Genomic DNA, 13,850 nt, shown 5'->3' on the forward strand with positions numbered 1-13,850 from the left:
AGTACAGGCAGTGCTACAGTCAGTGGAGCATGTCATAAACTTTCAAGTAAAAAACTTACAGATCTGGAGGACCAAAGCAGATGATCCAATTCGACAGTTCACGAAATACCCGAATCATCCGATGAAACAAAAACGTCGCTTAGGGATAAGGTTGTGAAAGATGTGTTCGAAGTTAAACGTGGCATGAAATGTAGATCATTGGTCGCATTCATCGACTTGGACATCACAAAGGCAAGCGCCCAGTGATCATATACCTCCAAGATTTCAACAAAACAAAGTCAATCTTTGCTAATGTACCCAGACAACACAAACACAACCTCAGGACGTCCTCAGTATGCTTCTGTGAGGACAATATCACGCCCTCAGAATGTCCTCTTATGGTACTAGAATGGCACTAATCTCGTCTCCTTGTCCATACATATAACAAGCTCAGCACATCCTCAAAACAACACTTCAGGACTTTTTCAGTATCTTTTTAGAACAACGATTGCGTGGCCCCTTTGGTACTGTGGGCAGTGATACTACTTAGGATTTACTTCTTTTCATGATATTTCCATACATCAAAAGAAAAACACCTGCGAGGTCTTATGTATATATACTGTATCAATCAACAGAGAAATGACAGTGCTGGACCATTACAGTAAAACAAACAGCTTGTTGACAGAAATTTATTTATTTAACAGTAATTAATCACAACTGAGAGCTTTGTCAGACATTCGAGTCCGCGTATAGTCTGAAAAAAGAAAAGCAGTATCAAGGCAGTCAACACAGCTTAATCAACCACATTTGTAATCTTCCTCGAATGTTTGACACAGTGTCCTCATCACCATGTGTATCGTGCCCAATGCACACACTAGTGTTAGAGGCTCCGCACCGAAAGCCTACCAGTACACTCGACACGGGCGTTGACTTGCCTTGCCCGAGGTCGGGCCATGTGTCAGATCCAGAAGTCGATCCTCTCACGTTGGGACCAGGCTGCTTCGAACCACACTTCACCGCGGTCAGCTGGTGACAATACATCTATGATCAGTCTGAACGTTGAGCAGCCCAGTGCACCCACCAACACAGCAATTTACCTCCCGTCGTTACCTACGACTTACACTCTCACACATATCTTACTTTCAACTATGCATACAAACAACAAAGGACACGAACCTTCACTAGTACACTACACCTTCCCTGACAGGCTCCATTTTGACAGTCAGTTGGCTTGGAATGGCTTGGATACTTGACTATCCAGAATGGTGCCGCATGGTCAATGGTTGCCATCTGCTAGTTTGTTATTACCTGCTACAGCAGCGTACAATGACTAATTTAAGGCTGTGACATTTAAGAACACACTGTTTCAAATAAACATTTCGTTATACAAGGTTCGATACCTAAGCCCATTACGTGTGTCTCTTTAAGCGGAATGCGTAATTTGAGAATTTTCTGCCAAAAAAAGAAACAAACGAGGCAAGAGAGAGAATAAAATGAGGGAAAGGCAGGGAGGTTAACCAGAAAATGGAGCATCCAGTTTGCTACCCTGCACTAGGGGAAGGGGGAATGGGGAAGAAAGATTGGAAAGAAAGCGAAGAGGGAAATAGACGCACACAAAAAAAAGGGGGGGAGCTGGGGTGCTACAGTCTATACAATAGGCCGCTGCCACGCAAAAAGTTCAGTAAGGCCTTCACTGATTTTCTGTGAGCACACAAATCATGTCGTCTTTCCAGCACTGATTGTTCAGACAAAGGTCTGTTGTCAAGGCGAGCTAACACAGCAGCTAGTTGCCGTCTTTGCACGCTGTAACGAGGGCAGTGACAGAGAACGTGCTCTATAGTTTCATCGCTGCCACAATGACCAAACGAGGTAAAAATATACAATAACTCTATGACTGTATGAAACGAACTTGTGGAGAAAGTTTTCATATATGAAATGCATCTATTTGGTGTGCAAAGGTCTTGAGGACTTATATATAAGTTTTCACTGGAATGCTTCTGTCATCTTCAAAAGGTCCTTGACAGGACCTTTTCCGGACCAATTGCTGTCCTCAGAAAGCACTCGATAAGAGGTTTGAACCGGCACTAGTACATTGCTTTTGCCCTCCTCAAAACGTACTTAAAACTACTTCTTCAGGAAAAATTTTTGTCCTCAGAAAGCACTCGAAAAGACGTTTCCGGGTGAAACCAGCTTGCATCGTCCTCAGTAAGTACTCAGGTGAAAGAGAACTGTGCGAGGACGATTGTACCTTATGAGGACGACCTCAGGACATTGGGTGTTGTCTGGGTAAAAAAGCTAGAAGGCAGCTCAATATTCATACAGAATGAGTACTCCGTATTAACATTAGGAAAATGAAAACTACTTTGGGAAAGTCCTAAATGTGAAAAGCAACTCGGGAAGAAGGCCTCGCTTATTCATGACAGATTAATTAAGAATAGATAAAGAATACTTTTATTGGGATGAAACCCTGGACTAATGAATAAAGCAATAAAACCCACACAGTCCACGCATGTAAAAGGTCAGCGCGATAATACATCGACATAATCTTGCAACTGATACAATTCCTTTAATAGCCCTAAACAAGTCCGAATATTGAATGTAAACTCCCGCAGTCTGAAAAACAAAACTTATTCTTTAGAAATTTTGTTGCTACAGTATGATCCTTATGTAACTCTTTTATCAGAAATCTGGCTGAGTGAGGGGATATGTGACAATGACATATTCTCCCCTTCTTGCACAGTATTTCGTAAAGATCGGCAGGCTAGGGGCAATGGCGTGGCTCTCTTAGTTAAAGGTAGTGTTCAGGCGGTTTTATTAGATGGCGTAGTAAGTATCGAAAGCCTGCGTGTCACAATCTCTAGCTGGGGCCAGAGTTTTATGTTTTACGCACTTTATAGACTTTTGGATGCCACAACGAATGTATTAGAGATGCTGCATAAAGAAATGTCAATGCACAATAATAAGAAAATTGTTCTTCTCGGTGATTTTAATCTGCCGGGAGTAGATTGGCAAGGCATTGTTGCCAGTAGGTCACATAATAAACACGTTGGTATTATGTTGGATATTATGTTAACGTGTAATTTAATGCAGGTAGTCCATGAACCAACTCGTGTACAGAATGCATGTAGCTCTGTGTTAGACCTGGCATTCATCTGTCGAGATTTTTCTGATTGCACTGTAGAAGTGGAGCCAGGACTCTCTGATCACCATTTCGTAAGCACATCATTACAGCTTCAACAACTAAAAAAATATAAGTACGTCTCTGCACGTTCTTTTAAAGACTTTTCTCATGCCAATGACCCAAGCATTCTCGATTACATGCAAAACTGTTTGATTGATTTCGAGGGCAACGATGCTCAATTACTTTGTAACAAGATCAAAGATATGTGTCACTATTGCCTAGATAGTTTCGTCCCTAATAAACTAAAGAAAGTTAAAATGGAACACCTTGCATGAATCGAAAAATCATTTACCTAAAATGCAGGATAAAGAGATACAAAAAGAAATATGTGCAGAATGACAAAATAAGACAGATGCAAGATGACCTCGCTCATGCACATTGCGCAGCATAAGAATAATATTTCAAAATATCGCTTCTTCACTTCATAAAAAATGAGCCTGATAAGTTTTGGCACTTCATAAAAGATAGCAAGAAACCAGTTACTCAAATATCAGTTGATAGGAAGCCGGTGACCAATAAGTGTGAGATTGTTCAACACTTCAACAACTATTTTCAAAGTGCATTCTCTAGTGCAACTGTATGCACGTGTGATGGCACATTCCCCAAACTATTAGATATGAGTTTTGTATTGTATGCTGGGGTATTTAATATGCTACAGTATAATCTCGATTATTCAAACTCAAAGGGGCCCAAAAATTTGTTTGAATTAAGAGAAGTTTGAAATAATGAAAGCTAAATAAACGAAGGGCTCTCCATACAGTGGCACATATGCATTAAGCTTACACACAAGGGGGAAGTTTCAGAAGACTTACATTTATTCACAAATCACAGGACATCTGTTATTAATTGAAGTAATCGGTGATGTGCGTGTGCACGCGTTTGCCTTGCAGCGAGTCAATCAATTTCACGCGCAGCTTGCAAAGCATTTCTACTTCGGCTTCAGCATTCTCCTGGCAAGAGAATTTGCGCGCGGAACTGTCCAGCGCCGACACTTTCTAAAGATGACGACAACGACTGCTCGCAGACGCAGCATGGCCAGCACATGACGAGAAAGGAGGAGCGCCTTTACGCGGAGAGAAGCAAATCGCGATTTGAAAGAAAACCAACACTTTACGGCAGATTTTTTCGTTTTTGCTCTCTTCGCGTGCGTTGTTGAAAGGAGAAGGGTTACAAGGCAGGGATGGGAAAGGGGAAGCGTGGCACCAGCGCATGAGAGACCCCCCCCCCCTCAAGGCGCAGAGCCGTGCTCCCGCAAGGGGCAAGGGCTGCAGAAGATAGTGCCTTTTTGCTTTCCTTCAACCACACATTTATTCAACCCAGCGACAGCTTCCTCTTTTTTTTCTCTCTCCGCGCGCGGCATTGGAAGGAGAAGGGTGTTTACGTTGCAGGGACAGAAAAGGAAGAAGTGTGACACGGGCATGTCGCAGATCGACATTTGAAGAGAGCAAACATTCCACCGCAGCCTTTTCTTTCCTTTTCATTTCTTTCGCGTGCAGCGTTGAGGTGTCGCAGGCGCCGCTGTGGGATTGGGCGTGGTGCTGAGAGCATTTTCGGAGTGCGGTATGTTCGAATTAACCGTCGCAACTGCTTGCCCGTCCAAATTACCGTGCGTTTTCGCCCATTGGAATACACATAGCTTTGACGGGACCTCATCATGAGTTCAAATTAACCGGAAGTTGTAATTAAGCCTGTTCGAATTTATGAGATTCTACTGTACTTACCTTGAAAACTAAGAGTTTATGGTCCCGAGGAAATGCTTAACATATTTTTCAAGCGATATGCCGAGCTTCTTGCCAACTTTCTTGTAGCTTTGTTTCGTGTCTCTGTCATTACTGCACAATTGCCTAATGACTGGAAGACAGCCCAGGTTGTTCCTGTGTTCAAGAAAGGGGACAGAACACTTATAGAAAATTATCATCCTATTTCACTGACAACCCAATGATGCAAACTTGTGGAACATATTGTAGCTAACTGTGTTTGTGAATATCTGGAAAATAATGCTGCACCAACAGAACATCAGCATGGCTTTTGAAAAGGGTATTCAACGATAACCAAACTAATAGCAGTAGTTCATTCGTTCGCTTCACCTCTTGATTCTAATGGCCAAGTAGACGTAATATTTCTTGATTTTAGCAAACCTTTCGACAAAGTTGTGCAGGATGAACTAATCATAAAGCTTAGAATTCTTGGCGTCCCTGAACACTTCACCTAGATAGATTTCTGCTTACCTGACTAACAAGAAGCAATATACTAACATTGGAGGTCAACTTTCTGAAAGTTTGGCAGTCACTTCAGGGGTGCCACAAGACAGTGTCCTAGGCCCCCTGCTTTTCTTGGTTTATTTTATTGATATTGTTAATGTAATAGCCCTGGTGTTCAAATTTGATTATTTGCAGACGACTGCGTATTATTCAAAGAACTTTTTCATTGCGATGAACAGGTTGAGTTAAATAGCAATTTAAATAATGTATTGCAGTGGTGTGAAAAATGGGGAATGGTAAAAAAGCACCCCTGCTTTTTGTTTTCTGGCTTGGTTCTTCGCCACTTAGGCAAGTCAATAGCTATAAATATGTACGTGGTAATATAACAAACACCTTATCGTAGAATAAAAATATAAATATTATTTCCTCTTCTGCATTCAAAAAGAAAAATAGAAATATTATTTCCTCCTCTGCATTCAAAAAGCTCTGCTTTCTAAAACATAAGCTTCATGATGCCCCCAGCAATGTTAAATTACTGTCCTATTATTCTTTAATAAGACCTAGATTAGAATACGCAAGTACAGTATGGGACCCATACACTCAAACTAACATTTAGTGCCCTGAAAGAATACAGAAGAAAGCCGTCCGGTTCATTTTTAACGAGTTCTCACTAGTCTACCCTCCTTCTGAAATAATGAAAGCCAATAGCGTTTCCCTTCTTAGCGCACATCGAAAACAGATAAGAATTCACCTTCTTTCCCTTTTTCTGAACCACAAACGTGCCATTAACCTATTGCTGTACCTGACATCGTTATCTATCAGACCCACAAGGCATCATCACGCCGAACTCCTAACACCTTATTTCTGCAGGACTGACGCTCATAAGTACTCATGTTTTGCAGGCACAGTCTCAGATTGGTACGAAACAACTCAAGCATCCTCATAGAATCTATTGCTCTTTCGCTCTAAATAGCATTGTCATGCAAATCCAGGTTTTCGATCTTTGGTACAGCGTCTTTCTTTTCTTTTCCTTTTCTTTTTATTTTTCTTTTCTTTATCTTCTTGTATGTGTTGTTCTTATTGTATACACATGTATTAATTACTTTTTTGGCTTGAACAGTGAAAATTATTGTGCTTATTGTTTTGCATTTATTATGTAATTATTTTTACGTTAATTGCACAACATATGAATTATGAATTTGGGGTGTCCTTTTTTTTTTCTCTTTTGTCAGTTACACGCATTATTACAAAATAATTTTCTATGTCGCTCCTTGTGTTCGCTATGAGTGTATGAAACACTCACCCCAAACAATTTTTATGCCAATTATTGTATCACCTACCGTATTTACTTGCATGATCCCCGCACTGTTTTTTTATGTTGACTCCGCAGAATCCCTGAATTTTTTAATGTTGTTCTTTATGTTTTTTGTGTCATGTTTTTTTTGTTATGTTTTTTTTATGTTGAAATTGGAACGATTGCACACAGTGTTTTGTGCAAGTGTTGAAGCTACGCATATACTAGTTTGGATGTTGTCAAATTCTTTCGGGAAAGCTTTTGTTTCACCCATTTAAGTGGCATAACAGCCCGTGCATGGAACCTCGTAGTCTAACCCGGGCAATCTATCTTTCGACGTTCCGGACAGTGCGCTGGAAGCTAAGCAGAGAGGGATGGCATGGAGGAAAAAGTTGCGTTACTCAAGTGTCGTGACCTTGAACATCTTTTTTTTTTAATGTGCAGCTTAGCTTCAATTTAATCACAGGTGCAAGCACGTAGTGGCCTTTTTTGGCCTATGGAGCTCACAATGCTCAAATCAGCCAGTGATTGTGGATTTAAGTACACTCGAACCCCTTTATCAGAGACACTGGGTGCTGTAATAGACAGATGGATATAAGAGACACCAGCGTGCTCACATCGAAATAGGGGTTGATACGAAAATGCATATGTGGTTCCTTACTTATTAGAGACATCTTTTATAAAAGACATTAATTGCTTCCCAGCACATGTCCCTTATAAAGGGGCTCAGCTGTATCGGGCATAATATGTTAAAACAATAGGGAATGTTTTCTAGCTGATTTTTACAATTTATTGTAAATTCCAGGCCGCATGCTGAGTTATAGTGCTTGGCTTGCGTGTCCTTAACGACCTTAGCTTTCGATTGCCAATGTTTTCTGACTATGCTGAAAAAATTGTTGCAGGGCCCCTTTAAAGGAAAAGGGACACTGAAGTCCAATTACAGTTTACGTCAGAGGGAAAGCTAAAAGTAGCACAGCATCTAAAATGGCATTATTATCAACAGCAGTGTCCTACTTACCGAGAAATTAAGCTAAATGTACGACACGACAGGCCCACACAAGTAGGATAGTTTAGAAATTACCCTGATGATGTCAGAGCGTCTGATTAGAAATAATCAGTAGTATTCAAAATAGCTGCAATAAAAAAAGAACCTTTCGTGCATGACGAGATATAATAAAATACCGCTTGTCCATTTATGTTTGACTTATGAAAAAAGAACTGCCTGGCGTTACTACGGGGAACGACGCAAGTGGTTCGGAAGTTTCCTTTTTGCCTGGTCATGCTGGATAGGTGGTGCCATCTAGCAGAGCCCACTTGAAGGAAGCAAGGAAATTATGGCCTCCGAGATGGCAGAAAGTTGTTCAATGGCCGTTGTTGCTGCTGTGGCTCCCGATACTTTCACTCTGCTACTATTAGTGCCGGCAGCTGCGCAGCAAAGCCGAGCAATGGTGTGCACGACAACAGTGACATGGGACTGACCGCTTTCAGGCAGGAGATTTGAAACGCACTAACGCCATGCGGACTGCTAAAGCATGATTTTATTTCAACATGACCACTTTCTTGGCACAAAAGTAGCACTACGAGGCTTCTTGACTGCTATTTCAGCAATCAGCATCGACTTATATTTACCTTTAGTGTCCTTTTAAGTTGACTGGTTGCTGGGTTTCCTGTTAGGTTGAATTTTGTGCTTTGAATGACGTTTGGCAGCTGTCACTTGCTGTTTGTGCAATACTGTACTGGACTAGACCAAACTTTATTTAGAACCTGCAGATTGGTGTCCTGCCCTAGGCCACCTGGGTGCTGGTGGCAAGGTTTAGCCTATCTATGGCTCTCCAGGCCTGCTAGATGGCCTATATTTGGTCTTTGAGCTAGCCAGAGCGTTGTGCCAATGCACCCCTAGTAGGACCGTGTTTTTGTGATCGAAAAGCTTTGTAGCGTATGTATGTGGTTGATGTGTACTGGATTTTGAGAGGTTCTCGATTGCGGACATTTCCAGCCTACTTATATTCCAATTTATCTGATTTATTGTGGATTTGCAAGTATTTCACTTTGTTTTTTGTTGTATATCAATATGTCATGGAAGGTTAGCAGGCTATCCTTATCATTTTTTAGTTATATCAGCTCCCCTGGAGTCATGAGATTAGTGTTCCCTGTCATGATTGGTGAGTTTTCATGTGGCAAGGAGGGCTTTCTCATTTATGATAGGGGGAGGGTGGACCGAGTTCTCATCTTCTCCTATGTGCACCGGGATCCATTTAATTTATTTGGGTGTAATGACTACATTCTCAAAGTCCTCTGCCTTGCTATTCAAAATCCTGGCCACATCGCCAGAGATCCACCTGGTTGTGTACTTTCTAATTGCTGGTTTAGAGTAGGCTGACACTATCCCTCTTTTCATTTCGGGCACCACGGTCATGAAAGGTGCCTTTTCAGGGTACCTGGCTACATTCATAAATAGAAAGTTTTAGTTCATGCTATAGCTTTTCATGATTGCTTTCGTTCTGGGTTTCCTCCGTTCTACTTTGTAGATTCTGGGCATGTTTCTCGGTGATGCTTTGATGGTAATTTTGGCTCAAATATGAACTGGAGTATCTCTTTAAGACCCTCAATTTCGAGATAGTATACGTTGAATTTTTCCGTGAATTATCTGCCTACCTACGTGCCTTGTGCTTCAATTATTCTGCCACACGCATTGTGGACCCGCAATTTTTTTGTTGCTGGTGTACGAGAGGGAGCCCTGGAGCTAACTTGTTGGCTTTTCATATGAGTGCATCTCTCTTGTCATTTTTCACTAGTTCTTTTCACTTTGCTCTATTGAAGAAACGTTGGTACGAATATGGTATGGCTTATCAAAAAAGCTGAAACCATACAGACACTGTTCCTCTCCTTGATTTTCTTCATTCCGTTGGTAACTCTTTATATTAATCTAATCGCTGTCATGGTTTTATTGAAATGTGTCATTGTTTCATCACCTTTGGTCACCTTCGCACCTTTGGTCTCCAGCCAAAGCCCTAGGATTTATATGGGTTTCGCAATTGGGATCGTCAGTATGCCATTCTTGGTGATTAGACTGATTTTTTGATCTGGAAGTGATTGGTTCCGTAGGGTGGAATAGTAAGAGCTGTGACTTCTTTAGAGAGCTTTGTGTTGGCGAGGTAGCAATCTATCGCCTCTGCTACGCCCTGAAGTTCTGACTTCATTTGTCACGCATTAGTGTTATAATTTGTCAATACCATAAAATTATTCTTCTATACTGATTTATTGATTCCTTTGGAGTTGTTGAACTTTTTGGGTAGTCCAGTCATTATGAGGTATCCATTGGGGATTAAATAATCGTCTTGCAACTAATGCTTCACTGCAGTTCACATCTTTATAGTGGTGCGAACCAGCATATAACATTCTTTCATATGAAGGATGAAGAAAATGAGAGTCGACCAAAGCAAAAATATTTTATTAAAATATATTTGGTTTTCTTTGTCCATGTTATTTTCTGGCCAGGTGTGATCCTTGACTTCTTTCATATGAAGTACCTGAAATTGATGGCTGCTCTGTAACTGTTGGTCTTGTCGCCTGTTTACAATCAGGACAGCATTTCTTGTTTGCACACTGGTAAGAATATGCACCAAAATGTTAGAGTTATGACTGTACTGCTCCAAGTAATCCCAAATGTTCTTTTGTCTTCTCCAAACCTCTTGCAAAACACAATTCCTCCAGTTCTACAGCCGCTTATCAACACAGTTTCATTCGCTCCAAATCTGCCCCAAAACAGCTTGTTTTCTGCTCTAAAAATGGCACTAGAACTTAAATTGACAGAACCAATACTGGTGTTCCTTTAAGATTTTTCTCTATAACTACAGATCACAGTCTTTGCTTGAGCTTAAAATTCTTCTTCATGGTCATGCCTAATGCTATGGCTATGAAAGTCTGCTCACCAAATGAAGCTGTGTATTCCAAGTACTAGTATGCGTACGTTTATTGTGATAGCAATTATATGGACACTCTTAGCTGGATTTTACCGCCGGCATCGGCAATGGCATCCCCGTCACTCAACGTATATGCATACGTAGTATCTACATATATGAAAACACTAAAAAGAAAAACAATTCAGAAAAACACTCCGGCATGCAGAATCGAACGTGGAACCTCTGAAGTGTGAGTGCGAGGCGTTAACCACTGAGCTATGAAGGAGCACCTCCTTCAACGTTCGAATGGCAAGCTATTTATATCTACCATTACCGCTGGTGACAGGCATCTCGGGGGAACTATCATGTTTTCAGCATTACCAGTGAGACGGCGATATGAGCCCGCGTCGCCACATCATCACGATGCGACGGCGCACGCTCTCATCTCCCGCACGTACGTGTCGTGCGAAGAGGAGGGGGGTGGATGCACACTCGTGTGCCCTTATCTCGCGGTTGGGAAGATTTTGGGTTGGGGAAAATTTTGTATGTTTTGGCTGGCCTTGAGCTTTCACCGGAATGATTTTGTTGTAGTTACTGGGTGCACAAAGGTCACTGCAATCGTTGCACAGTCTCTGTTTGCGAAAAGGGTGTGCTTTTTAGACACAGCAAAGTGACAACTAAGACGCTTATTCGCGTTGATCTGTACCTGTGAATACTTTTCAAGCATCATTTGTGCGTGAGAAATGTGGGGCATGTTTCGATCTGCTTGCCATTCTGCACGTGACTTTCCAATCTAATGCTATCACGTTCATTGCTTTGCCTTTGAGGCAAAGCTGTGGCTTTTTTATTTCTGCTGACTTCAGTGGGCATGCCATCAGCTTAGTTTTAACTGTTTTGATTCCAGTGGTTGCGAACCTAAGCGACTTGATGTGTAGCGGTTCAGGGCAGCAACAAGTGTTCAGCTTCACGTTTCCCACGGGTATTGTAGCTTGCCTTGTTTCTTGTTCCCTGCAGAAGAAACGGGAAGGCCCCGAAGGTCAGAGCCTACACCATGCCCCAAAGGCCCCCCCTGGAATTAGTGTGCACCAGCTGGAGGCACACATGCATACAACCTTGCAGATTACACCTTTGCCTGTGAGTAGATTGAAAGCTAGGGCTGAAGCTCTGGGAATGTCGGTTTACTACTTCTTTTTCAGTGCACTGCAAAATACATCTATATGTTACTACTGCTAGTTCATTAAACAGGAAAGCTGAAAAAAAATAGCAAGGATGAAGGAAACTATGTTTATGCAAGAAAAATATTGTAATGCCATAACAGTGATCAACAATCCATGCCATTTGGCTATGTAATACAAAGCCATGCATCAGAACCTAAAGGTGTCAGACAAACTTGTTTAGTTAAGAAGACTCCCACTTACCAAGAAAAAGTGCAGTGATGTAGTGCTACGATACACGCTTTTAGCATTTTTATATTTGTATAATAAGCACAGTAGATAAATATTAAATAGACTGTTTTGGTAGCCTCACTTTCAATGTACAAATGAAAGGCAACATGGCTTTCACTGCTCCTATCAGTGGCCAAATAAAACACAGTTAAGAAAGGAGATTCTGTTCATCAATGTCGGTTCCCGATTAGAAGACAGTGGCCTCAAGCACAACTAAGTAAGCAAAACATTTGGAGCTGGCTCAGGCTCACTCAACAAATAAAATCTGCTTTGAGGGCGCTCTCGGGCTCGCCAAATTTTGCCTGAATTGGACTCACTAGCTCTGAAACTCGCCAAGATATTACTTTGACTCACCGCTGAAACTAAGCCTTTACAAGAGAGTCCGTGAGCATAAAATAAGCTTTTCTAATCATTGTGTCACCGCTCTTTAATGCTAACATCTCACAAAATTGATGCTCAACGATACACCTTTTGATTGTATATTGTCAAATTTAAGCTATCAGTAATTGCGATTGTGTAAGGACATTGTTGTGAAAAAGCGTATGCAATATCTGGTTTATTTTTAAAAAACTGTGCCAAGTCATCCAATTTCCATAGAATCAAATGTACTGCAAATACTCTGCAAGCATTTTTTTCAGCTACGTTTTACAAAGTGAACATTTCATCTCAATTAATCATGAGCAAGAAGAGTTATGCGTTAGTATGTTTTTTTGAAACAGTTGAAGCAGTTGACCATTCCAGATCCTTTCATTCTCGGTACAGCTTTTAAGGGTAAACCAAACATTGGATGTACCTTCTCTGTTGATGTCAAGGATCTTCATTGTTTAGTGCCTCAGCATAAAGAGCCTTTGTAAAAGCATGCATAAAGGAAAACGCAGGGATTTATTTCCAGAATATGGTGGGCATCAGTTCTGATAACTTTTTGACTTCACTGGAGACCTATTTGCACTGTACTTTCATTTCACTTGAAGAGCAACTTTTATTGCAGAGGAATGGAATCTGCATTGGCTCTTGCATAGCACCAGTACTATGTAATAATTTTCTGTCCCAAATTGACTCGGCACTGCACCACTTTTTTAACGGGAGAGAGGAGAGAGGGTTTCACACGCTTTTAGATATGTGAATGACTTTTTAGTAATTCTTAGGCCACAGGTCAGGAACTTTACAGGGACACAGGGACAAGGTGGACATAATTTTAGAGCTTTGGAACCTGCATGAGAAGGGATTGTGCTTCACACACGAACTTTCTATGCAGGGTTCACTGTAGTTTTTCGATATTCATTTTAGCTATTTGATCAGGACGACACTTGCACTGGTCATACTACCGCGATTCAGAAAATAACAGAAGACAGAAATCCAGTGCGACAAGGAAAAACCAAGGTCTGTATTTACAAATCGCAAGCCAGAACGGAAGGCCCAACGTCGTCTTCCTCAGATCTGAGTAGGGATTGTTTCTCGTACTCGTTACTTCATTGTCCTCGGCCATCCTGACGGATTTTAATCATGACATCAGCCTCCCTTCCAATAAAGCATCGTCCCGATGCTTCATAATCACAGCTGTTTGTATATCTGGTAGCGCATGAGTTCTTTCGGACAAATATGGTTTCATTCGAAACACGCGCATGACTTTTGGTGCATGCCTTTGGCATTTTGAGCAGTGCACACTATCGGGAACGACCTCATAGTTAACGTTACTAAGGCGTCGCAGAATTTTATACGGCTCGAAGTATCGTCTTGAAAGTTTTTCCGAGAGGCCATGACGCCGAATCGGAGTCCAGACACAGATTTTCTTTCCCAGCTCACTCACTCAGCTCACTCACTCAAGCAATATATTTTGTGCAAAGGGCT

At 41.4% G+C, this 13,850-nt stretch overlaps 2 protein-coding genes across 18 annotated transcripts in view; one reads left to right on the plus strand and one right to left on the minus strand.

Moving 5' to 3' along the window:
- The window catches only part of LOC119178046 (uncharacterized), an 831,732-nt gene that overhangs the window by 738,665 nt on the left and 79,217 nt on the right, over nucleotides 1-13,850 (plus strand). For all 12 annotated transcript variants that reach the window (XM_075869285.1, XM_075869292.1, XM_037429209.2 and 9 more), the window contains one exon: nucleotides 11,572-11,691. In XM_075869285.1, the coding sequence (XP_075725400.1) occupies nucleotides 11,572-11,691 (120 nt within the window). The remainder of the gene's footprint in view (nucleotides 1-11,571; nucleotides 11,692-13,850) is intronic.
- LOC142767526 (uncharacterized) overlaps nucleotides 10,085-13,850 on the minus strand; it is a 75,920-nt gene continuing 72,154 nt past the window's right edge. For all 6 annotated transcript variants that reach the window (XR_012884958.1, XR_012884971.1, XR_012884957.1 and 3 more), the window contains 2 exons: nucleotides 11,473-11,565; nucleotides 10,085-10,185 (listed from right to left, as the gene is read on the minus strand). Coding sequence is in view for 1 of the 6 variants with exons in the window: in XM_075869355.1 (XP_075725470.1) it covers nucleotides 11,497-11,565 (69 nt within the window). In the remaining 5 variants the exon portion in view is untranslated. The remainder of the gene's footprint in view (nucleotides 10,186-11,472; nucleotides 11,566-13,850) is intronic.

The sequence above is a fragment of the Rhipicephalus microplus genome, chromosome 1 (assembly GCF_043290135.1).
Source record: "Rhipicephalus microplus isolate Deutch F79 chromosome 1, USDA_Rmic, whole genome shotgun sequence".
NCBI classification, from domain to species: Eukaryota; Metazoa; Arthropoda; class Arachnida; order Ixodida; family Ixodidae; genus Rhipicephalus; species Rhipicephalus microplus.